Consider the following 26,227-nt stretch of genomic DNA (forward strand, 5'->3'; position numbering starts at 1 on the left):
TTTTTAGAAATCTCGCGGCCGTATGGGATAGTTTTTCACGGCCAGAAATACGGTATAAGCGGTTTACATGTTTAGTTTAGAAATACGTATAGTGTTTCACGGCCGGAAATATCCGAAGTTGAGACGGAATTCACCGAATTAATCACTGCAAGCGAACTTCTTCTGGTGGACGAAGCCGCCGTGCCCGGAGAGTCAGAGAACCAGCCCTGACAGCGACTGAACTGAAGTTAGAAGACTACACACTTACTGTGAAAACGTATGTTAAGCCCAGTTAAAAATAAGCCTTAAGCTAGCACATCGTATAGTTACTTCCTTAAGCTTCTTGTGACATTTATTGTATGCAGGTATTGGGGAGGACTGTCTGCTCTTCTCTTTTACCAAGTCTTACCAGGTACGGTACCTACTACACCTACCTACTACCAACTACCTAACCTACTGATGCCATAGTGATGGGTAAAATAGTGGCAAGAGGCTTTGGCTTCGCCGGCTCATTGCGGCTTTGCAGTCGGTACTAGTATTCTGTATTTGTATCTCTCTATATTCACTGATATATCTTCGAAATGCTCAGACATTTTAGAACATTTCCCTCCATCTTTCGTGGGGTACAATTAACCGCGGCGCTAGCGTCGTCGTTGGTTGTCAAGCGGAAGTGACGTCGCCCGACTTCCGCCAATGAATCTTTACGATAAGCGAGATAAACTGCACCATTAATTAACAACTCGCATGTCTTTCAATGGTCATTGTGATTTCTGTAGAACGGGATGGTTTCTGAAAGAACAAATTCGTCCAAACTGGACGCAATACAAAAATAGGCGACAGGGCTTTCGTTTCTTTTTGAAGAAGAAGCAACTTTTAATCGGAGAAGAAGAAGCAACTATTAATCGGAGAAGAAGAAGCTCCATCAGAGCGCTTCCTGTTGTTTCACGACCTTCCATATGGCTCTTTACGTGTCCCTCCGCGCTGCAAACTACCTCCAACCCGTGGTGAGAACTTCGACCAGGGTGTTTTGTCTCCAATTGTACAATTTTCGGATAAACGCTGCTCCGATTGTCTCGGGACGAGGTCATTAGATTTCGAGGGAATTTGTTTTTAACGTTTTCTTCGCTTCAGCACAACCACTGAGCACCGTGTTGACTGTTGCAGGTCGGAAGATGCTGTTTGAACCGATCTCCGTCCCGTGGTCTCCACGTGAGTCTCCTCAACCGAACAGCCCCACAACATTCCTCTTTATATAAATCGCTTAGTTATCTCGTGTTAATCGGAGGAAGTAACGGACCAAACTGGGCTTTGCTTCTACACCGCCCGAAATGCAGGTTAAGGGACGGTCTATATATTACATACGGGAGCCTCAGAGACCTGTCGGGCAGTCAGTCAGGTGATGTCAAACCTCATATAATCACGTTTTGTTCTCGTTTCAAATGTCGAAGCAAAATAAGATTATAACTATGTGGTGTAATGGTTCGAGCGTCTGCTCTGACCTCTGGGAGGTCGGTGGAGGGATCGAATCCCGGCTGAGTCATTGTCAAGATTTAAATCATAGGGGCAATACCCCTGGTGCTCACCTGGTAGAATACACAGTATACTACACCGACTGGGTATTTTAAACCAATTTCAATGGTGGCTATAAGACAGGGCAGCATGTAGAATCATACTAACATAATCATAAGACTTTAAACAAACAAACAAAAAATTCCCTATTTTGGGGGGCAACCTCCCCTCCTCCCCCAACCCCATATACCTCCGAAGACCCCAATTTTTCTAATGCTTTGAACAAACATTGGTACATCATGGGTGATTGAGGTTGTGGTGAAGTTTCATCGAAATCGTGTGTGTAGTTTCTGAGAAGAAAGCAAATTCCTATTTTGGGGGGTCAAACCTGGATCCACTTTGACCCCGGTAAACCCTCTCATACCCCGATTTTTTTTTTTTATGCCGTGAACAAACTTTAGTCACAACACGACAAATAAAATTTGTGCCAAATTTGGTCGCAATCCCTTCAGCGGTTTCGGAGAAGAAGTTTCAAGTTTTTATGGACGGACGAAGCGCCACCACATAATCTGCCCTGAACTTCGCTTCAGGTGAGCTAAAATGATACGTGCTGCAACCTTGCTTGATGTTCAGTATTTGAAAAGAACTAGTTGTCCCAGCTGCATGCATTAGTCGTTGGGCGTTAAAGGTCCCACTGTGTGTTTCACGAAGAATAGGCAAGTTTTTGCCAGCACCTTGACCAAATTCCAAATTCCTGTCACCCTCAGTTGAGTATCCTGCGATGAAGAGGCGACCCGTCCATGATTGTAGGCCTAATTCTTGCCAAAGAAACTGCTTTGGCAGTACCACAGGTCTGTGTAGAGCATGGTCCACAACACAAGACAAAATGTATGTAATTATAAATAGATGGTCCTTGGTACCGTATGAGATCTCCCTCAAACACTTTCCTTTGTGAGTGCCATGGTGGTATTCTGAATACGAAATCCCATCAATCTATTGAATGAAAATGAATGAATGATCGTTTTAAGGCCATTTTCCCCGCTAGAGCGGGGGTTAGCCTTGCAGGCCCCATGACAATCATGGTTCCCTGTTTGAGGCAATGTTTTTATGGCCAGATGCCCTTCCTGGCACCAACCTTGTTGTCCCCCCCCACCCCCCCCTTCCCATGCCCCTCCCAAAGCCCTCTCCCTCCCACAGATCTCTCGATGTCCCTGCTCTCAAATGTTGTTTTTGTGTCTTTCCCCCTCTCTCCCCATCTTGTCTACCGCTCCCCATGTTATATGTTTTATGTGTCGGTGTCGGTGTCGGTTTGTCTTTCTGTGTGATTAATGTTAGCTCTTAAGCCCCTGTCACACCTCGACGATTTAGCCAGCGTATGCCGACATATCAAAATTGAGTGCTGGTGTGAATCATACGCTGGCATACGTCGACAAATTTTGTGCATGCACAAAATTTGTCGACGAGCTTGGCGTACTACGACGTATGCCAGCGTGCTCTTAACGTAGCCAAATTTTTCATATGTCGGCATACGCTGGCTAAAACGTCAAGGTGTGACAGCGGCTTTACACGAGCCTCGATCTTGTATACAAAAAAAACCCTTGGTCACGCTCTTACGATGCACAGGGATACGGTGTACCTATTCTAAATCGGGGTACACACCTTGATCATTCATCCCAGCAAGCTGGTACTCAATTTGCCGACCTCGGAAGGATGACAGGCTGAGTCAACCCCCCTGGCGTTAATTCAGCGATCGACCGGGATTCAAACCCAGGATGCTGGGATCCCAAGCCGGCACCCTAACCGCTAAGCCAACACCAGGCTCCATCGATCTATTGAGTTGTGCAAAGGTTTGCTCGCCGAAACAAGCGTTGCTTTACTGCTAGATTGAACTGTTTCCTTAGTGCAATTGTCTGATATAATGGACTTGTCCATTTTATTGATCGCTCAGGTATTTGGGCCAACAGTTGATTCGATCACTCGGCGGATCAGGTATTGCAAGATGAATATCACGTGCTTGATGTGCACGTCTCGTGTCGTGGATTCAGGAGGTGGTGATTGCAAGCACGGCGCGGACACCTATTGGCTCCTTCCGCAGCAGCTTGTCTTCACTTCCCGCTACCCAACTGGGGTCCATCGCTATCCGGGCGGCCATTGAAAGAGCAGGTGTGATTATAAAGAGCGAGGCCGTTAATTGACGATGCAAAGATGGGAATAACTCCATCATGAGATGATTGTTGAGGCACCAGCTGTATATAATCTTGGCTACATCGTATCCAAAGCCGCTCTACTTCTCTTGTAAAGTTTTGAGCAATTTAAATGTAGCACTGTCATTTTTCTTTTTTTTTGGGGGGGGGGGGGGGGGGGGATCTTAGTGTTATTTAAATGCAGGAAGTTGCAGAACTATAAAAAGCTTCTCCTCAATGTTGTCCTGATCTACTTCAAACAAACCATTGGTGTACATTCCTCATCTGAGTTCCAAAGGTCGTGTTCTGTCCACAGTTCATTGGAGAAATCTCTCCATTAGAGATAGGGCCTTCTCCCAACTCGCGTCGCCTTCTGCATGCAATGGAGCTCAAATATTGTGTTGTCCATCGCGGTGTAATGCGTTGTATGAACTCTCTTGTTATCCAATGAATGGAGGCTATGTTTTCATCTGTCTGTAAACAAATATCTCAAGAATGGATGGATTTGGCCAAGATTTAGTGGAGAGGTTGGGTGTTTGACAAGGACTAATTTATTGGATTTTGGTGAAGATGCGGATCCAGATACTAAAAACTTTCAAGTTGTTGGTATTTTGTATGCAGCCTAAGACTGCTGCTCGCATCATTATCTGGAAGCACAGCTGTGCCGCCGATGCAGTGCCCCAATAAGCCGGTACTCATTTTACCGAACTCTGAAGGACGACAGGCTGAGTCAACCCACCTGATGTTATTTCAACGGCACACCCAGGGGCTCAAACGCAAGACCTTTTGTTTGATCTCAAGCCAGCCACTTTAACCGTTAAGCCAACACCAGGCTTATATTGTTAAGTGATTCTTCACCGACGAGAGATACTTCAAAAACGATATGCAGAATGATAGCCAATGAATTGACATGTGTGGGAAAATTACAAGGCCCAGACCAGGAATCAAACCCAGGTCCTTTGGTGAACCGTACCTGTGCTCTGCCGTCTGGGCGACCCGGATCCAGACAAACGTTGGTGAGCGAGTTGGGTAGGCGACAAGAACGAGCCGATTCGACTTTTGTGAAAATCTGGATCCGGACATTTAAGAATTCTTAAAGTGATTCTTCACCAATGAGAGATGGGACCAAAAAACGATATATAGCACGATATGTGAAAAAGATGCCGACAATTGCAACAACTTGGTGGATGACTTGGGTAGGTGGGAAAAACGAGCAGATTCAATATTTGTTAAGGTCCGGATGCAGATCTGGCCCATCGGTGAGATACAAAACCTAAACCGTTCGTCCTGGTGGAGATGTGCGCTCTACCGATTGCCGTTTATATAGTTGCTCTCGTCGGTGGAGTGGGTATTGCATTTGGGTCCGTTTGTTCGTCTGTCCGCACAGCATTTGCCAATGTTTACCACAATTTTTACACGTTATCTTTTTTTCAACCGAGTTCCTCCATAAAGAATGTACAATTAGAATGTGAGTACGTCTATAAAATACATACTATAAAACCACACCAAAAACAAGTCCGGGCGAGGGTATGCAATCTTCGATTGCTCGTTCCCGTTGTTGTTTATTGCTTTTCCTCCGAGGGTACTTGTTCACATACCGACATCGGAGCCATTTAGTATCCCCATCATGAGTCTTTGGAAGCTTCAAGTTTCTCTCGGGAATTCTAATGTACAGACAAGCGTCAAACAGATGTGGGCAAGTTTAATTGCCATATGCTAAAGGGTAAAAGCAATACATCGAACTTAAAGAAAATCTTATTGACTTGGCAGTATTAGAAACGACGAGAGTGGCCACCACAGCCCCCTATTAGTATACAATAACTGCCGAGAGTATATAGAGTATATAGGATGTGGTGACAGAGCACGGTGCCCACAGTGTTTCAATCCAAGGTCACATCCGGTGCTGTCATCTCGTCACAGGAATTGATCCACAAGAGGTAAAAGAGGTGTACATGGGGAATGTCATTCAAGCAGGAGAGGGCCAGGCACCCACTCGACAGGCTGCACTTGGGGCAGGTAAGAGAAATCCTCACCAATGAGAAATGCCCTTATGGACTCGTCATGTCGATTCGTTTTTGCCTCGGAACCAGCACAGTTAACACTGAAGATTCAAATGTTGAAACGTATTAACTTGTACATGGTTTCATCAATTCGCACTCCAGATTGAACCAACAAATGCAAAGATTGAGCTAAAAGTAACAAGTTGGCGAGTTGCATTCTCCTTTCCATAACTGCTCCCGAAACCACCTCCAAAAGGTCTCCCGATTCCTACCCCGTGCACAACCATCAACAAGGTGTGTGCATCGGGGCTCAAAGCGGTCATGCTGGCAGCTCAAGGACTCATGTGCGGACACCAGGTAAGGGACGTGTTCGGTTGAGTCTTTGGCATGAATTGCATGCGATAAGAGAATCTGAAATCATTAGAAAAAGTATCGGGACAGTTGGGGAAAACAGGTTTATCAATTTTGAACTGTTTGTTCGATTCCCAATTGTGAATCGCTAACACTGTACCAGTCGGTCGATACGACGAGCGTAATATTTGCAAAATTCCTCCTTAGTGCGGGTTCAGTGGTGGATAGTCCTTCCACTCTAGCTCGGCGGGAAGTGTCGGTCGAAACCTCAGAACTGTGCAAATAGGTCTAAGTCGACGCTCAGGTCGGGCCGCTTCCGATTTTGTTTGGTTCGCGCTGTCCCAACACTTTCCAAAATATAATACCGTTTATGTAAATTTTGAGACCTGTTAATCGGTATCGTTATGCCTCGACCACTACCACGTAGGATGTGATGGTGGCAGGTGGGATGGAAAGCATGTCCAACGTGCCGTACATGATGCGGAGGGAAGACCCGCCCTATGGTCGCGTCGCACTCGAAGACCTCATTGCCTTCGATGCGCTCACCGATGTCTACAACAAGTTCCACATGGTACATTTTTTGGTGTCTCCGAAATCTTGCAACTATAGCTCTTCTTCACCAAAACGCAATAAGATGCATGAGGATTACCACGAGGGGTGGAGGCTGTTTTTAAGGATATCATTTCTGGTGGGTCTAGGGAAACTGTGCAGAGAACACGGCAAGGAAGTTCAAGATAGTTCGTGAAGAGCAGGATACCTATGCAGTATGGTCTTATGAACGAAGCAAAGCTGCTTGGCAGAGCGGCCTATTGGCCAAAGAGATCGTGCCGGTAACCATCAAGAAAAAAGGTAGGCCTTTATTCCCCAACAATGTTTGATGCTGGTTTCCTTGGATTTTATTCACTTGGTATCAGTTGTTGATAGTTTGGAGTTGTTAGTCATGAGTTTGTAAATTTATAAGGAATTGCACAACAAAAGAACGATTGCTCATCCCAATACAGCTATTATTAACCTCAAATCAAATAGCAGGGTTTAAGGCCTTCTCTCATTGGATGAAACTATTTTTACCATTTATTTGAGAAACGTCCAGTTACCAAGACCGATATCACTTTCAATGGAAAATTGACGTCACGGTGTGAATATAACAGATTATGTGGTGGTGCTCCAAAAGTCACAAGTAATAAAAAGTTTTTTTTTTAATGCAAAACGATGTGGGGATGATGTGCCAAAAGTCACAATGCAGGGATGGTCGCAAGAAATGATCATTTGGAACCGTCCCTACATCTTTCTTTTAATTAGAGAGTTCATCGACCACCTTACCACATGCAATGGCCAAGTGCATAATTCAATTTAAATAAAATAATGATTTTAAAGGTAGTATTAAAAAAAAACCCGGAAGTCTACCGCCGTTGATGCAGAGGCTTTTACACCTCCTTATTTAACATGTTGCATTCGTTCTTCATGCCTGTTGTTTGTGTCCTTTACGACGTCCTTCGAAACAGGAAGTTTCCCGTCTGGAATGATTTTCAATTTTCGATCGGCAGGCTGGGCAAAGTTTCTGAGCAGTCACAGGGGGGATAAAACCCACCATTGATCACAAACTAAGTAAGGCGTTTACCCACTCGGCCATCAACTGTCCCAGATAGGATTGGGACGTCAACCCATTGTATAATAAATTGATTATATCTTGGGTCCATCTACATATTACTTGCATAAAGTGAAATTTTTGATCTCCCTTCCAACTCTGTTTTCTCCTCCATATATGACAGTAAATATATTATGATTCTTATTTTATATACAGATAAAATAATTTGAAATCGAAAAAAATACCTTGTTTGGTCTTTGAGGGAGTAATGAAACGTGGTGCAAAACAAATTGGGAATTTAGGTGGTGCAAAACAAAGCTCAATGGAATACTGTTCTCCCCTATGGGCTGGTGCTCCTGCCTCACACCTAGCTCGGCTTCACGCTGTTGAAACCAAAGCATTCAGAATCATTGGAATCTCCCGCGATGAAGCTAACTCCGAGGGCCTCTCACTCACTCACCGCAGGCAGGTTGGTGGTCTTTCCGTCTTCTACCGACTCCTCTCTGGCCTTGCCCCCCCAGCTCTCTCTGGGCTCTGTCCTGCAAATATTCCTACAGGTCGCACAAGATCTGCCTGCAACCCTCTTTTGGTTAAACTGCCAAAATCAAGACTCTCTGCTCACCTTCACTCTTTCATTCCTCTTTTCTCTTTTCTCCTGCCTCTGGAACAAACTCCCTCACTCTCTTCAATCCCACTCCACCCTCCAAGTCTTTAAAACAGCTGTTCACCACCATCTCTTATCTTCCCCCATCCAAAACCTTGATCTTTTCTACCCCCGCTAATTTCACCCCAATTCCCCTTTTTGAAATACCAACTTCTGTCCTGGAAGTCCTTGGTGTCCTTGTGCTTTATACTTCTCCCTCCCCCCCCCCCCCCCCTTCCCATGCCTCCTCCCCCCAGGCCCTCTCCCTTCCACACATCTCCCTGCTCTCGGATGTTGCGTTTGTGTGCTTCCCCTTTTCTCCCCATCTTGTCTTCCGCTCCCTCTTTTTGTGTATTTTGTTTGTCTGGTCGATTTGTTTGTGAAGTAAATGTTAGCTCTTTCACGAGCCTCGATTAAGTATACAAAAAAAAAAAAAAAAAAAAAAAAATTGGGAATTTAGGTGCGAGTTGCTTCCGTGCAGCATTTGGAATAAGTTGGAAATTTCATTCTTCATTTAAAAAAAGAAAAAAAAAGGAAGAGATTAGTAGTTGGTTTAAAATGAGCAATGATGCTCATTTTTCTGGAAAGCGTTTGGACAGCTGTTTCAACTACAGCAAAACTCCCGATATTGGATAGCACTTTAGTTTTATCTGTACAAGGTTATGGCTCATGGAAGAGTGAGATGACAGAGGGTAAAACAAAAAAGCAACAAATCGACGGTGGGGCCACATTTGTATTCAAGCAGGAGGGGGGGGGGGGGGGGGGGAGAGGGAGGGGAATTAACGGGAAAGGTGGAAACAGAATAACCTACAAGATTTTGGTTTGCACTTAGATGATTGGGTCGAGAGATGGGGAGAGGTGGGGTAGAAAATGTTGTGTATACAGATGGGGAAATGATACTACTTGCTTTTTAAGCCCTGGAAATAACGGCTGCTGCTTCAGGAAGGCAGATCCATAACATAAGATAAAGGGACTAGAGTGGATTTTGGTAGTTTAACCAAGAGGGGGTTACGAGAAGAATGCATATTCTGGAGGATCTCGGAAGAGTTTGATGGCCAAGAGAGTTGAATTTGAGAAGCGGTAAAGAGGCCACTGTCCTGTAACTGTAAGCAATCGGCTTCATTTGGGGAGATTTCAAAAAATGTTGAGTTTTGGATTAAACGAGAGACCAATGTGATGCTGGGGTGTCAGCCCATAGTGGAGAGCAGTACTCCACTGAGCGATGCACAAAGGCTTTTTAGGTTGAGTAATTGATTACTCGAGGAACGACTCGTAATGACAAGAGTATGCCCAGGTTGTGGCTGCCTTCAGTTTTCAATATAGTCCGTGCTAGAGAGGCCATGGCTGATTGTGATACCTGGAAGGTCAAGAACCAACCTCTTCCAGTGGCTGACCATGGGAATCGACAGGTGGGTTCATCTGAAGATCCATCCTTCCGGGGCGACAGGGTGTGATAGATTTTTCGGGATTGAAAGACCGGTTCCGTTTGTCAGACCGGTTTGAGATCGTCTGAGATCTCGCGAGATTGTTTGAGATCTCGCGAGATCACGGCGAGGTCACGTCTTTTCGAAGCTGTTCCATGCGCTCACGCTTTCGAAGCTAAGTGATCTTTCACATTTGTGTTTTTGGCGTATCTTTATCTTTCTTTCGGTGTATGTACCTATTGGGGTGACTTTAATAGGTTTCTCGGTGTTGGTTTTTCATACCTGTGTACAGAATCGTCGCTTTTTTTCGTATCGTGTATTCTGAGGCCTAGTGTAGTGCTAGTAGTAGTAGGCTACCGTGTCCTCAGACCTTGGCTTGAGGCTTTTGTTTTTTGTCTCAGCAGTTCTTCGATCGCGCTGCAACTACTGTCGGTCTCTGTTTTTCACGGTCTTTTCACCCCATACTCCCTTGTTTTAAAATCTCAAAAAAAAAAAAAAAAATTTTTTTTCCTTCCCTGTTCTTATCCGCTTGTACGTTCTTATTTGTTCTTTCGTTCTTCGTTCTTTTGCTCTTTCGTTCTTCGTTCTTTCGTTCTTCGACCACGTTGTTCGAGATCACGTGATCAAGTTGTTAATACATGTTTCATCTGTCCCCTGAAGAACTTTATTATTATGTCATATTCTATAACACTTTTTTCTACTTCTTCTATAAAAGGATGCTTTCGACTTGCTCACCAATTCTATTCATTCAAAAAAAAAATTCCATCTCTTACAGTGCATCTTTCATTCATTCCCTAAACTCTCCAGAACTCCACCCATCCTTCAGCGTCCTCAAACGTATTTTTGACTCGAATGTCTCAAGAAACTCATTTTGCAATAAATGTTCGTTTCCCATAAATCGTACACTTTTCAAAATCCAATCTCACCCCTCCCCTCCAAATCTTCCCCATCACCCATCTCTGTCAAATCTTCCCCCTTGCCCCTCCCCCCCAAATCTTCCCAAACACCCATCCCTTTCAAATCTCCCCCCCTGCCCCTTCCCTCCTAAACTCCCCCCACACCCCTCCCCTCCGAGACTCTCCCTCACTCCTCCCCTCCTCGACTCCCCTCACCCCTCCTCCTCAAAGCGTCCTCCCTGCTTCATCCCCCTTCCAACTTTCACGTTCATCTTCCTCAACCTTCTGCCTCACTCTTCCCCCTCCTCAAATAACACCTCACTGCGCCTCACCCAAACACCATCAAACCTTTTGTCCGCCACATTCTTCCCTTTCTCCAAGCTATTCTGTAATCTCTGACACACCTGCAACAGCTCTCCCTACCTCTTCCTCCTCTTCCACATCCTGCCCTACCGCTCCCCCCCCCCTGTTCTGTATCCGATGCTCCCCCTTCCTCTTCCTTAACAGTATGGACCTCAAACATCCGGGGCCTTCGCTCAAACTTAACTGATCTCTCCATACAGGTTGCTTCTGACAAACCAGACGTGATCTGCTTAACAGAAACCTTCCTCCTTCATGATGTCTCTGATTCCTTGGTATCTCTCCCAGGTTACTCCCTCCTCCGGTATGATAGACCTGAGCCTCGTTCTGGAGGTGGGGTTGCTATCTTTATTAAAAAGACTCTCTCCCTCACTCGCCCTGCACTGCCCTCTCTCCACCTCACCCCCAGGAATACCTTTGGCTACGGCTTCCCCTTCGCTCCCACCTTTTGTTCATATGCGTGTTGTACCGTCCACCAAACAGTGATGACTCCATCTACATCTCGCTGTCTGATAATATGGACCAACTTCTATCTACCCATCCCAACTCTCTCTTCCTCATATGTGGTGATTTCAACTGTCACCATGCCAGTTGGCTGGGGGTGGGTACCTCTCTCACCAGCCATGGCTCTTCAGCAAAGGACTTCTGTGACTCACTGGGACTGACACAATCTGTCAATTTCCCAACCCGGATCTCAGTCAACGGAGAATCTTCTCTTCTGGACTTGGTTATGACTAACTTCCCTGAAAATGTCTGCTGCTCTTCTTCTGCTCCAATCGGCTCTTCTGATCATGTGCTGGTTAAAGTGGACATCTCTCTGACCATTTTCAGAGAGCCTCCTCAGCGTCGACGAGTCTGGCATTTCACTCAGGCCAACTGGCACGGTCTTCAAGCAGCCATCAATCATCTGGACTGGTCTCCCATCTCTACTGCCTCTGACATCAACTCATCCTGGGAATTCTTCCAAAGTAAATTGCTCTCTCTCATGCACAGTTTTATCCCTTCTCGTCTTCAGTTGTCATACCCTTCCTCCCGTCCATGGTACACGGAATCTTGTGGTGAGGCTATTGCCCAGAAACAACTTGCTTTCGTCTCCTGGAAAGCAAATCCAACGGAAGGAAATCTCATTTCCTTTCACAAAGCCCGAAACAAGTGTGTGTCCACCCTCAGGAGAGCCAGGAAACAATATCTCTCCGTCCTCAGGACCGAACTCTCTTATCTGTCTCCCTCTTCCAAATCCTGGTGGCGTCTGGTAAAATCTGTTTCTGGTGTTTGTCCCCCCTCCATCCCCTCCCTCACCTTAAATGGCCACACGGCTGACTCCGCACGTGAAAAAGCCGAATGCCTCAACTCTGTGTTTGCCTCTAAATCTTGTGTCCCAAACCCATCCCTCTCTGTACCCACCGTACCCAGTCGTACCCAGCTGCTCCTGGACTCTGTGTCCTTTTATTTCCTCCTGACAAGGTGGAAAAGTGTCTGTCAACCCTCGACTCTGATTCTGCAACTGGACCTGACGGCATCAGCCCACGGGTCCTAAAATCATGTTCTTCCGCTCTTTCACTCCCTCTCTCTGTTCTCTTCACCCTCTCTTTTGCTCAAGGTCATCTTCCATCTGCTTGGAAATCTGCCAACATCACCGCTTTTCACAAAAAAGGTGCAAAAACAGATCCCAGCAACTACAGACCAATCAGCCTTCTCCCAATTATCAGCAAGGTCATGGAATCCATCATTGCTTCAGATATGAAATCTTTCCTCTTCTCCAATGGCTTGATCTCTGATCATCAATTTGGTTTCAGACCTGGACACTCCACTCTGGACATGCTGCTTCTGCTTTCTCAACAATGGATGGAGGTCCTCAATGCCAAACAGGAAATTAGAGCAGTCTCCCTTGACATATCACGTGCCTTCGATACAGTCTAGCACCCCGCTCTGCTCACCAAACTCTCCTCTTTTGGTATCCATGGAAATCTCCACGCATGGCTGGCGGACTTCCTCCCTAGTCGTAGTCAACGTGTGGCCCTGAATGGGTTTCTCTCATCTCCTCTTCCTGTTCAGGCTGGAGTTCCCCAAGGCAGTGTTCTGGGCCCTGTGCTTTTTCTGGTCTTCATCAATGATCTCTCTGACTCTCTTGAAAATCCTCTCTATCTCTTTGCTGACGACTCTACTCTCTGTCGCTCCATTCTTCATCCCTCAGATCGGCAGTCTGCAGCCTCCTCACTCTCTGCAGACCTTGACAAAATCACAGACTGGGCAAACAAGTGGAACATGTCTTTCAATCCTGACAAATCTCACACTCTTACGATGTCTCTCCGAAAAGACCGACTGGACAACCCTCCCATCCACTTTCTGAATAATCCTCTCCAAGAAGTTCTGTCACTCAAGCTTATGGGTCTCACTATCTGCCATGATCTTTCCTGGAAAAACCACATTTCAAATCTGGCCTCCAAAGCCAGTCGCCGAATGGGCATCCTCCGTCGTGCAAAGTCCTTCCTTGGCACACCTGAGCTCCTCACCACATACAAGGCTTTCATCCGCAGCTCAATGGAATACTGCTCTCCCCTCTGGGCTGGTGCTCCTGCCTCACACCTAGCTCGCCTTCGCGCTGTTGAAACCAAAGCATTCAGAATCATTGGAATCTCCCGCGATGAAGCTAACTCCAAGGGCCTCTCACTCACTCACCGCAGGCAGGTTGGTGGTCTTTCCGTCTTCTACCGACTCCTCTCTGGCCTTGCCCCCCCAGCTCTCTCTGGGCTCTGTCCCACAAATATTCCTACAGGTCGCACAAGATCTGCCTGCAACCCTCTTTTGGTTAAACTGCCAAAATCAAGAATCTCTGCTCACCTTCACTCCTTCATGCCTCTTTTCTCCTGCCTCTGGAACAAACTCCCTCACTCTCTTCAATCCCACTCCACCCTCCAAGTCTTTAAAACAGCTGTTCACCACCATCTCTTATCTTCCCCCATCCAAAACCTTGATCTTTTCTACCCCCGCTAATTTCACCCCAATTCCCCTTTTTGAAATACCAACTTCTGTCCTGGAAGTCCTTGTGCTTTATACTTCCTTGTGCTTCTGTCCTGGAAGTCCTTGTATCAAAGTGCGTGTTATACAGTGCATTCAGAAAGTATTCAGACCCCTTCACTTTTTTCACATTTTGTTATGTTGCAGCCTTATGCTGAAATCGTTTAAATTCATTTTTTCCCTCATCAATCTACACTCAATACCCCATAATGACAAAGAGGAAACAGGATTTTAGAAAGTTTTGCAAATTTATTAAAAAGAAAATTATCACTGACGTAAGTATTCATACCCTTTGCTATGACACTTGAAATTTAGCTCAGGTGCCTCCCATTTCTCTTGATCATCTTTGAAATGTTTCTACACCTTTATTGGAGTCCACCTGTGGTAAATTCAATTGATTGGACATGATTTGGAAAGGCACACACCTGTCTATATAAGGTCTCACAGCTGACAATGCATATCAGAGCAAAAACCAAGCCATGAGGTCGAAGGAACTGCCTGCAGAGCTCAGATACAGGATTGTGTCAAGGCACAGATCTGGGGAAGCCTACAAACAAATCTCTGCTGCATTGAACGTTCCCAAGAGCACAGTGGCCTCCATAGTTCTTAAATGGAAGAAGTTTGGAACAAACAGGGCTCTTCATGGAGCTGGCCGCCCAGCCAAACTGAGCAATTGGGGAAGAAGGGCCTTGGTAAGAGAGGTGACCAAGACCCCGATGGTCACTCTGGCTGAGCTCCAGAGATCCTGTGTGGAGATGGGAAAAACTTCCAGAAGGACAACCATCACTGCAACACTCCACCGATCTGGGTTTTACGGCAGAGTGGCCAGGCAGAAGCCAAACAGTTCAATCTTGGTTTCATCAGACCACAGAATCTTGTTCCTCACAGTCTGAGAGTCCTTTAGGTGCTTTTTTGCAAACTCCAAGCGGGCTTTCATGTGTCTTTCACTGAGGAGAGGCTTCCGTCTGGAAGAAAAATGGAGAAGATTGTCATGGGGACCGCAAGGCTAACCCCCGCTCTTGCAGGGAAAATGGCCTTAAAATGCCTGTTGTTGTTGTTGTTGTTGTTGTTGTTGTATTCAAGTGTTTGGATTGAAAGCCAAACCCACCAAAAATGTAACGGTTAACACAGTGCTCAATGAAGAAAAGGCCAAGTAGTCAGGCAGATAGGTGTATCCATCATAAGAATTGTGGGTTTAGACGTACAAGCATGAAATTTGGCACAGTCATAGATAATAATCTATTGAATAATTCCAGATATGGACCCACCGCGAAAACGTCCTATGGTAGCCATGGCGGCCATTTTACAAAATGGCCGTTTTGACCGCGATTATTTTTTACCGGACGACACAAATGCTTCTTTATGTTCTAATGAAATGACTCTAGATACACATATATGCCATAATGTTTTGTTTGCATCAATTCTCAGGAACTGCTGCCAATTTCCTGGAAGAACAGTGGATCCGTCAACTCTCCTTCGAATGCCTTTCCCACGTTTGTCCCTGGCTTGAGATTTCAGGCTGTTGTCACGGTACTGGTCCCCAGACTATATCCACACGACAGGCTCTTTGCAAGTGACCTTGTATGTGTGGCAAGAATACTTTCAGCGCATAATCATCAAAGGTTTTGGCAGCAACTGGTTTCAGAACGTTCACCAACACTGCCCCGTCAAGGATAGTGACGTCAGTATCTGGTTTTGGAGCATCACCTCTGACCTCTGCGCAACTTTCTAGACACACCAATAGATCTGATTTGGTTCCCAGTCGTAACTTCCCAAGCTGAGATAAAGACGCGGGACATGCTTGGTTTTCATGGCGGAAAAATTCTGCAAGATCACCATCTCGTGTTTGAGACGCAATGTAGAGTCTTGAGAATAAAGAGCAGTCACTCTTTAGCGAAGTTACTTGCAAACTTGTCTTGGATTTCTCTCTTGGAGACGATCGACTAAACAATGGGAGTTTATTCTTCTTTATTGGCTCAGTAAGAGGTACGGTTCGCTCCAGTAGACGGTCTGCTACGAAGGTCTTGTACTGTTGCTTACCTATCTCCTCAGCCTGTTGAACAGTAGAAACAACAGTTGGGTCAGCAATGTCTCTTGTGTCCAGCCGCAGCAAGTCTGTACTCTCTTCTAGGAAGGGGTTTCCCATTTCCTCTATTACTTCAACCAGACGTTTGACATGTTGAGTAAAGATTACCTGTGAACTATATGTTTGCTCATGGTGGCGTGTGTCTTGATTAATCCTTATTTTCCTTCCCTCCATGGATGCTTCAAACTCGGTAGTCATTCTAACCAGTTCCGGCCCAGCCACCATCCATCTTCTAAGAGCATTTGGATTTTGAGTGAGTCCAACAGCACCACCGTCACTCTTCACAGCAGCATTATTTTGCTCATGAGCCTGGTCAATGGCCATAGATGAGAAAACTCGTTTTGTCTTGTGAACTGTGAATTTGCCATTGGTGAATTCAGTAGCAATATCTGGGTGTGACTTGCTAAGACTCATCATGTCTCGAATGTGGACAGGCACCCATCGTGCATAGTCTAGCCACTAGACTAAAAGCGGCCATTTTGTAAAATGGCCGCCACGGCTACCATAGGACGTTTTCGCGGTGGGTCCATATCTGGAATTATTCATTAGACTATTATCTATGACTGTGCCAAATTTCATGCTTGTACGTATAAACCCACAATTGTTACACCTATCTGCCTGACTAAAGAGCCTTTTCAGACTTGAAGTGCAGTGAGGGTGTATGGTCCACTATGGAGACTTTTGGTGCGAGCGACAGGTGGTGTTTATTTATAAGAGGCACCATAATGTACCTCTTTCATATTTTCTTCATTATTATTGAATTTTTTTATGGGGGGAACATCCCCCCCAATATATCATTATATCTATGGGAAAATCACTCCCGATTTACGAACTCTCAATTTAAGAACTATTTTTCAGGAATGTGGTGTTCGTAAATCAAGATATTGTTACGTTTATCAGGGTAGGTCAAAGAATACCATATGAAAGGTAAGATTGAATCGGAATAGTATGGACTGTGTGATGTGTAGGGGCATTTCGATGTAATAAGCAGGGAAATGTGGCTTAATTATGTGTTTACATGTGCATCACATGGGTGGGGGGTGGGAGGGATGAAGGATAATTTCCCTATTCGTAATACCCTCTGTGGCCATTCCTAACATTTATAGCATCAGCCGGCCAAGCTATTCACGCTCCAATGGACACTATAAGGCAAGGACCCGCCTAGGAGAGGCGGTGCCATAATGGTTCGATGGGCGGGGGACAGGACCAACAGGCCACTCTCCCCGGAGTGACAGGGCCCGATGACGTGGGTGGAGCGAGCGCGAAGCAAGGCTGGGAGAGAAGGTTCGAGAGACAGGAGCGTTTGAGTGTGCTCGTGGAGATTGGTGCTGCAGGACGTGGCCGTGCTTCCCTTTACCTAAGCGGAGGATTTTTATTATCACACCGAAGGATTGTGAAGCAGTGGAGGCAGGAGAGGAGAACGAGGGCCGTGTTCCCTGCTTGCCCCGCTCCAGGGCGCACTTGGAGTCCATCTTTGCCGCCATTTTCTGGGCTTCCCGCCTATGTGGCTTCGGGCTTCAACGGCCGCTGACTTTCGACGGGATCCATTTGGGCCAGCTGAGTGCCGGAGCGTGTCTTTTATTTTCTTACTTCACCCTGTGTGTCTTTGTGTCTGTGTGAGAAGATCCTCACCGTTGCAGTTTTACCTCAGCGCTTCTTTTTATTTATTCTCATTTCGCTCCTTGCTTTGCTATAAACTAGGGCATGCCCGTACTATATATATATCTAAAATTATATCCCCCCCCCTCTATTTACATGAAATGGTTTGGTTCATGAAATGTTTTGGTCCATTCGCAACGCCAAAGCGAACGGCGAACGCTTTACATGAAATGGTTTGGTCCATGAAATGTTTTGGTTCATTCGCAACGCCAAAGCGAACGGCGAACGGCTTGCGAGTACAGTGACAATCCCCCCCCCCCCCTCTATTTACATGAAATGGTTTTAATTAGTTTTAAAACATAGTTTAACGCCAACATATGGCATGCCCGTACCCGTACTATCCGTAATGGCGCACGCTCTCACAGGAGCTCCGGAAGGTCGCATATCGCAGGAAAGCGAAAGAATCGCAAATTAGTTTTAATTAGTTTTAAAACATCGTTTAACGCCAACATAGCGCCAACATAGTTTGCCGACGGGAAATAAATGAATACGCTCTCAAATGTGCCATCCGAGGCAGAGTCTGTTCGCCACGTTCGGCACACGTGATAGCTCGCTGCTCTCTGATTGGTTGAATCGTTTTTTGGACATAGCTCGGTAACTACTTCTGCGATTAATTTAAAACCTTGAAAAGGCACATCCTCGGGTCCCCAGCAATATACCTGGCAAGTTTCAAGTATATCGGACCCGTGGTTGTCGAGAAACAGCGGTCACAGACAAACAAACACACACACAGACACACACACACACACACAGACACACACACACACACACACAGAGATTGCTGGAATTATAGATAGATAGTTATTGTTACATTTTTGTTGTTATTGTTGGGTTCGGAATAAACCCGTTTGTTCGTGAGAATAAACACTTTGTGGTTCTTCGGTTCCGCCATAATTGGATCACCTCAGGGCTTAATGCTTGTTCGGCTCATCCGTCAACGGCTCGGTGGTAACCAGTTGCGGACAGGACAATATTACTGCACAGTAAATACACAAATAAATTGTAAAACGTGCTCAGTTTACCATTGTAATAAAGGATGATGGCAAATATACTTTGTCTTTAATGAAAATCCTGTGGTGGAAAACCTGTGGAGCGATGGCTCCTTTGAGGAAAAATAATAAGCTTGTTGACATCTTCACATGATAGAGGTGATGACATTTCACTAAATGTCATGCTGAAATGGAGCATTTAACATCGAGGCCTTATCAAAAATAACCTCTGCAGGAAAACCAGATGTGCTGGTGTCTGAAGATGAGGAGTACAAGCGCGTTGACTTCACCAAAATACCCAAGCTGAAAGCTGCGTTTCAGAAAGACGACGGTACATCTGCGCAACGGCAATGAAATGGTTTTTCTTCGGCGAGTGAAATTAAACAAAACAAATCCCTTGAGAAACACTTTACAGAGCCTGTCAGACTTTATTTCACAGGTTACGCCCACTATGGGCTACGATGTCCACAGGTACAGTGACAGCAGCCAATGCAAGCAAGCTAAGTGATGGTGCATCTGCTCTGGTGCTCACGACTGCGGAGGCCGCCAAGCGGTTGAACATCACACCTCTGGCAAGGATTGTTGGTGCGTCACTTTTGCACAAAACAAAACTAGAAAGCATCTGAAAATGCAAAGCTCATCCGCGTCAGTTTGTATTCAGACGACTTCTTCTGTATGCTCAAAAAAACAAGTTTAAAATAAAATAAAATTGATTTCATGCATCCTTGACCTTTTGATCTAAAAACAATCGACCCCTACCTTTTGATTGGTGAACTAATTCACTGACCCGATATGCAAATTCTTTAAATTTCAGGTCAATCGGATGAAAATTGACGATTTTATGTGATGTTGACCTATGACCTTTTGACCAAATTATTAATTTGTCTTCTCCATATTCTTGTAATAAAGCTTGGTTGAAAATTTGATGACAAAACTCAAATGATAAATTTCAGGTCAATTGGGTGAAAATTTATGATTTTAGGTGATGTTGACCTATGACCTTTTGACAAAATTATTAAAATTGTCCTCTATATTATCATAATAAAGTTGTTGAAAATTTGATGACAAAACTCAAATGGTAAATTTCAGGTCAATTGGATGAAAATTTATGATTTTAGGTGATGTTGACCTATGACCTTTTGACAAAATTATTAAAATTGTCCTCTATATTATCATAATAAAGTTGTTGAAAATTTGATGACAAAACTCAAATGGTAAATTTCAGGTCAATTGGGTGAAAATTTATGATTTTAGGTGATGTTGACCTATGACCTTTTGACAAAATTATAAAAATTGTCCTCTACTAGGGCATTGCCCGTACTATATCTATATCTAAAATTATATCCCCCCCCCCTCTATTTACATGAAATGGTTTGGTCCAAAGCGAACGGCTTGCGAGTACGGTGACAATCCCCCCCCCTCTATTTACATGCAATGGTTTGGTCCAAAGCGAACGGCTTCCGGAGTTTGGTAAAGAAATCGCCATCGCGTGCACAAACGCGCAGGAAAGCGAATGAATCGCAAATTCGGTTTTATTAGTTTTAAAACATAGTTTAACGCCAACATAGTTTGCAAACGTGAAATAAATGAATACGCTCTCAAATGTGCCATCCGAGGCAGAGTGTGTCCTCCACGTTCGGCACACGCGATCGTTCGCTGCTCTCTGATTGGTTGAATCGTTTTTTGGACATAGCTCGGTAAGTAATTGTCCGATTAATATGAAACCTTGAAAAGGCACATCCTCGGGTCCCCAGCAATATACCTGGCAAGTTTCAAGTATATCGGACCGGTAGTTGTCGAGAAACAGCGGTCACAGACAAACAAACAAACGTACAGACAGACAGACAGAGATTACTGGAATTATAGATAGATATTATCATAATAAAGTTGTTGAAAATTTGATGACAAAACTCAAATGGTAAATTTCAGGTCAATTGGATGAAAATTTATGATTTTAGGTGATGTTGACCTATGACCTTTTGACAAAATTATTAAAATTGTCCTCTATATTATCATAATAAAGTTGTTGAAAATTTGATGACAAAACTCAAATGGTAAATTTCAGGTCAATTGGGTGAAAATTTATGATTTTAGGTGATGTTGACCTATGACCTTTTGACAAAATTATTAAAATTGTCCTCTATATTATCATAATAAAGTTGTTGAAAATTTGATGACAAAACTCAAATGGTAAATTTCAGGTCAATTGGATGAAAATTTATGATTTTAGGTGATGTTGACCTATGACCTTTTGACAAAATTATTAAAATTGTCCTCTATATTATCATAATAAAGTTGTTGAAAATTTGATGACAAAACTCAAATGGTAAATTTCAGGTCAATTGGGTGAAAATTTATGATTTTAGGTGATGTTGACCGATGACCTTTTGACAAAATTATTAAATTGTCCTCTATATTATCATAATAAAGTTGTTGAAAATTTGATGACAAAACTCAAATGGTAAATTTCAGGTCAATTGGGTGAAAATTTATGATTTTAGGTGATGTTGACCTATGACCTTTTGACAATTATTAAAATTGTCCTCTATATTATCATAATAAAGTTGTTGAAAATTTGATGACAAAACTCAAATGGTAAATTTCAGGTCAATTGGATGAAAATTTATGATTTTAGGTGATGTTGACCTATGACCTTTTGACAAAATTATTAAAATTGTCCTCTATATTATCATAATAAAGTTGTTGAAAATTTGATGACATTAGCTCAAATGGTAAATTTCAGGTCAATTGGGTGAAAATTTATGATTTTAGGTGATGTTGACCTATGACCTTTTGACAAAATTATTAAAATTGTCCTCTATATTATCATAATAAAGTTGTTGAAAATTTGATGACAAAACTCAAATGGTAAATTTCAGGTCAATTGGATGAAAATTTATGATTTTAGGTGATGTTGACCTATGACCTTTTGACAAAATTATTAAATTGTCCTCTATATTATCATAATAAAGTTGTTGAAAATTTGATGACAAAACTCAAATGGTAAATTTCAGGTCAATTGGGTGAAAATTTATGATTTTAGGTGATGTTGACCTATGACCTTTTGACAATTATTAAAATTGTCCTCTATATTATCATAATAAAGTTGTTGAAAATTTGATGACAAAACTCAAATGGTAAATTTCAGGTCAATTGGGTGAAAATTTATGATTTTAGGTGATGTTGACCTATGACCTTTTGACAAAATTATTAAAATTGTCCTCTATATTATCATAATAAAAGTTGTTGAAAATTTGATGACAAAACTCAAATGGTAAATTTCAGGTCAATTGGGTGAAAATTTATGATTTTAGGTGATGTTGACCTATGACCTTTTGACAAAATTATTAAAATTGTCCTCTATATTATCATAATAAAGTTGTTGAAAATTTGATGACAAAACTCAAATGGTAAATTTCAGGTCAATTGGATGAAAATTTATGATTTTAGGTGATGTTGACCTATGACCTTTTGACAAAATTATTAAAATTGTCCTCTATATTATCATAATAAAAGTTGTTGAAAATTTGATGACAAAACTCAAATGGTAAATTTCAGGTCAATTGGGTGAAAATTTATGATTTTAGGTGATGTTGACCTATGACCTTTTGACAAAATTATTAAAATTGTCCTCTATATTATCATAATAAAGTTGTTGAAAATTTGATGACATTAGCTCAAATGTTAAAAAGTTACGGCCCGGACACGCGCACTCAGACACAGAAGTGATTGCAAACTGGAATCGATCATTGTTCATTGCAGGGTTTGCAGATGCTGCTGTCGATCCCATCGACTTCCCGGTGGCCCCTGCACATGCGATGCCCAAGGTTCGCATTTTGGGCTTTCACTTCTGATGAACGGGGAAACTGACGACCTTTCCATATGACCCTTACCCAAACCACACCTTACACCTGAACAAACCAGGAGGGACGACTGAGCAAGAACCCACACCCTGCTCTTCAATAGAACCAACTGGAACCAAAGTGCATATGGATTCTTTGTTTGTTCTTTCCCTGCCTCCACAGGTACTGAAGGCATGTGGCCTGAAACAAGATGATGTGACCATGTGGGAGATAAACGAAGCTTTCAGCGTAGTGGTTCTTGCCAACATAAAGATGATGGGACTTGACCCCAGCCGTGTCAATGTCAATGGGGGAGCAGTGTCACTTGGCCACCCAATCGGGTAAGACTGTCCGTCGGCTTGGTGATTCATACATGTACAATCTATGCTGTTCGGCTGAGAAGTTTATCGAATCCAATATCCGCTCTTGATGTGTTGTTATGCCTCCGCCCAGGAAGGAGGCCGGAGGCATTATGTTTTCGGGTTGTCCGTCCGTCCGTCCGTCTGTCATATGGGCTAAACCTCATTTTTCTCACCAACCACATGTCCGATTGAGATGAAACTTTCAGGGTAGGAGTGACACCCACGCCGAATGTTTTTATGATGATTGTGATGTCATAGGTCACGTGATATGGTAGCTATCTTGGATTAAACACAAAAAATTAAATTATTTCTTGGAAACCGCCGAATGGAAAAATTTGAAACTTGGCACATTGTCAAGTACTCCCAATGGGGAACAAAATTATGACAATGATGGCATCATAGGTGAAGTGGTATGCCAGCCAAAAATGTTTTAATTGAATTCCTTATCCTAAAAATCTGAAATTGCATGCACATGATATATGAACCACTTGGATTGAAATATTAAATTTATGACATACGCCCATACTGATACGGCCCATACGGTCACATGGTTTGGCAGCCATATTCGATTTAACCTGAAACCTTAAAAAAAAAAATCTTCTCACAAACCACCAAATTGATCGACTCGAAACTTTACGTGTCATTGACTGGGCATGGCGATTAAAATATGATATATAGTTTAAAAATGATGTTTTTACAGATGTCGCGTAGGTCACGTGGTTTGGCAGCCATCTTGGATAGGAAAACAAACCTTATCCGATCAACACGAAACTTCACAAATGTGATCCCCTACCCATGCAGAGTGTACATTTTTTAAGGTCATGTGGTATGGCAGCCATATTAGTGTGAAAGCCGATTTTTTTTTTATCCCTTCTCTGAAACCGCTTCACCGGTAGATGTGAAACCGCTTCACCGATCGATGTGAAACCTTTCGTGGCTGGTGAAAATGTGATACTTGAAAACAGCTGAAGGGATTTAAAGGAAACTTGTTTATTTTTAGGAAAGTGAACGAGGGCATCTGTGGGACGATGTGGAGGCATATTGGCGAGTCTCATTGCTCTAGTTTTTTATTTTATTTATTTGCTGCAACATTTTTGATTGTAACAAAACCAACAATATATTTACTGGATCTTGATAAGTGATACGGCCCACAGAAGGCAAATTGCAAGTTTATTTTTGCTTTCTGACGTTGTCTTCCACACTTTCAGAATGTCTGGCGCTCGCATTCTTGGACATCTGGTCAATGCCTTGAAAACGAAGGAATTCGGCATGGCTGGCATCTGCAATGGCGGTGGAGGCGCTTCCGCACTCCTCGTACAGAAATATTGATCGGTGGAGGGTGGTTCCTCAAGACCTCTGATGCCAGGAAAATAAAATGTGTGCATGCACTCGGGTGCATATTACCTGATGTCAAACATACGCTTGAACAACAGCTGGAAGTGAAATCAAGTTTAAAACATAAATTTTCAATCTGATCATTGTTTAACCCTCCCCTCCCCCCCCCACCCCTTCACTTCCTCCTCCGTTGTTTTACAAAGGTTGAATTTTGATCTTTCTCCCCCTTCCCTTTATCATTAAAAATAGATAGTAATAAAAAGAATGCCCCATTAAGCTCAGTGGAAATTTCCATGTCTGCCTACTTTAGAGACCTGTCCCAGCCTCTGTCTTTGTCTTTGTGAAAAATGTCGACTCCGACGTCCCGATTCTCATGTCAAGAGTTTGCACCACCACCAAGCAGAAAATACAACTTAAGTTGGATTTCCCAACGATTTATATGGTAGCAGCCACATCTTACCATTGGGTAAACTGAGGGAAAGTACCGTCCATGAATTAGTCAATCGAAACTCCCAGCGGTAAGAGATGGTTGCCACCAGAAATGGCAGGTCAGACTTTTGACTAACGCTGCTTTTTTTTTTTTTGAAATACAAGATCGAGGCTCGTGCAAGAGCTAACATCAATCACCAAAAAAAACAAAAAAAACCGGACACACAAAACATACAATAAAGGGAGCAGGAGACAAGATGGGGAGAGAGAGGGAAGCACACAAGTACAGCAAGAGAGAACAGGGACAACGGGAGATTTGTGGGAGGGAGAGGGCTTGGGGGGAGGTGGCAGGGTAGTGGTGGGAAAGGTAGAAAACACAAGGACACTGCTAGAACTTCTAGGAAGGAAAGAAGTCAGTCGTTCAAAAAAAAGTGTATCTGGGGTGAATTAACGGGGGTAGAAGAGATCAAGGTTTTGTATGGGGGAAGATAAGAGATGGTGGTGAACAGCTGTTTTAAAGACCTGGAGGGAGGAGTGGGATTGAAGGGAGTGAGGGAGTTTGTTCCAGAGGCGTGAAGGTGAGCAGAGAGTCTTGATTTTGGCAGTTAAACCAGAAGATGGTTACTGACAGATCTTGTGCGACCTGTAGGAATGTTGGGTAAGCTGTTGAAGAGGAGGAGGTCGGGAGAGCTGTTGATAGTGTGTCAGAGATTTCAGAATAGCTAGGAGAAAGGGAAGGAAGAGGACAAAAGGTTTGATGGTGATTGGATGAGGCACAGTGAGGTGTTGTTTGAGGGGGGGACAAGGGGGGGGGCAGAGCGAAGAAGAAGGTTGGGGGAGATGGAGGTGAGAGTTGGAAGGGAGAAGCGGGGAGGATGCTTTGATGAGGAGGGGTGAGGGGAGAATTTGAGAGAAAATGAGGGTGGGGAGATTATAAGGGGAGGGGGGGAGTTTAGGAGCGGAGAGGGAGTTTAGGAGGGGAGGGGTGAGAGGAGGGAAGGGGCAAGGGGGGAGATTTGAAAGGGATGGGTGATGGGGGAGTTTAGGAGGGGAGGGGCAAGGGGGAGTTTAGGAGAGGAGGGGTGAGGGGGGAGATTTGAAAGGGATGGGTGATGGGGGAGATTAGGAGGGGAGGGGTGAGTTTGGATTTTAGAAAGTGTTGTACGATTAATGGAAAATGAACATTTATTGCAAAATGACTTGTGATTTTCAAGTCAGAGATCTGTTTGATTATGTTGGAGGAGGGTTGGAATGCAGGTGAGTTTAGGGAATCTAGGAAGGAAGAACTGTAGAAGATGGAATTTTTTTTTTGAAATGAAGAGATTTGGTGAGCAAGTCGATAGCAACCTTTTAAAGAAGAAGAAAAATGTGTTATAATATACGACAGAATACAGCACTTCAGGGGATAGTTTAAACATTTTAAAATTAAACCATGAAAACTATCTGGGGAAATGGGGGTGAAACACGTGGTCGAAGAACTAACGTACAAGAACAAAGAAGGACATTTTTTTTTTGAGTTAAGATTTTAAACAAAGAAGCCTGGGGTGAAACAACACAACAACAACAGGCATTTTAAG

At 43.7% G+C, this 26,227-nt stretch overlaps 1 protein-coding gene across 1 annotated transcript; it reads left to right on the forward strand.

The window, feature by feature from the left end:
* The first annotated feature begins 817 nt into the window (after nucleotides 1-817).
* On the forward strand, nucleotides 818-24,502 carry ACAT1 (acetyl-CoA acetyltransferase 1). The gene is made up of 12 exons (XM_068135982.2): nucleotides 818-983; nucleotides 1,144-1,188; nucleotides 3,534-3,651; nucleotides 5,592-5,687; nucleotides 5,928-6,028; nucleotides 6,450-6,593; nucleotides 6,721-6,871; nucleotides 18,918-19,013; nucleotides 19,154-19,267; nucleotides 22,445-22,509; nucleotides 22,708-22,865; nucleotides 24,095-24,502. The coding sequence occupies exons 1-12, from the start codon at nucleotides 936-938 to the stop codon at nucleotides 24,213-24,215; spliced, it is 1,257 nt and encodes a 418-aa protein (XP_067992083.1). The 5' UTR covers nucleotides 818-935; the 3' UTR covers nucleotides 24,216-24,502.
* Nucleotides 24,503-26,227: the final 1,725 nt, after the last annotated feature.

Source organism: Myxine glutinosa, chromosome 14 (genome assembly GCF_964187855.1).
Source record: "Myxine glutinosa chromosome 14, kmMyxGlut1.1, whole genome shotgun sequence".
Lineage (NCBI taxonomy): Eukaryota > Metazoa > Chordata > Myxini > Myxiniformes > Myxinidae > Myxine > Myxine glutinosa.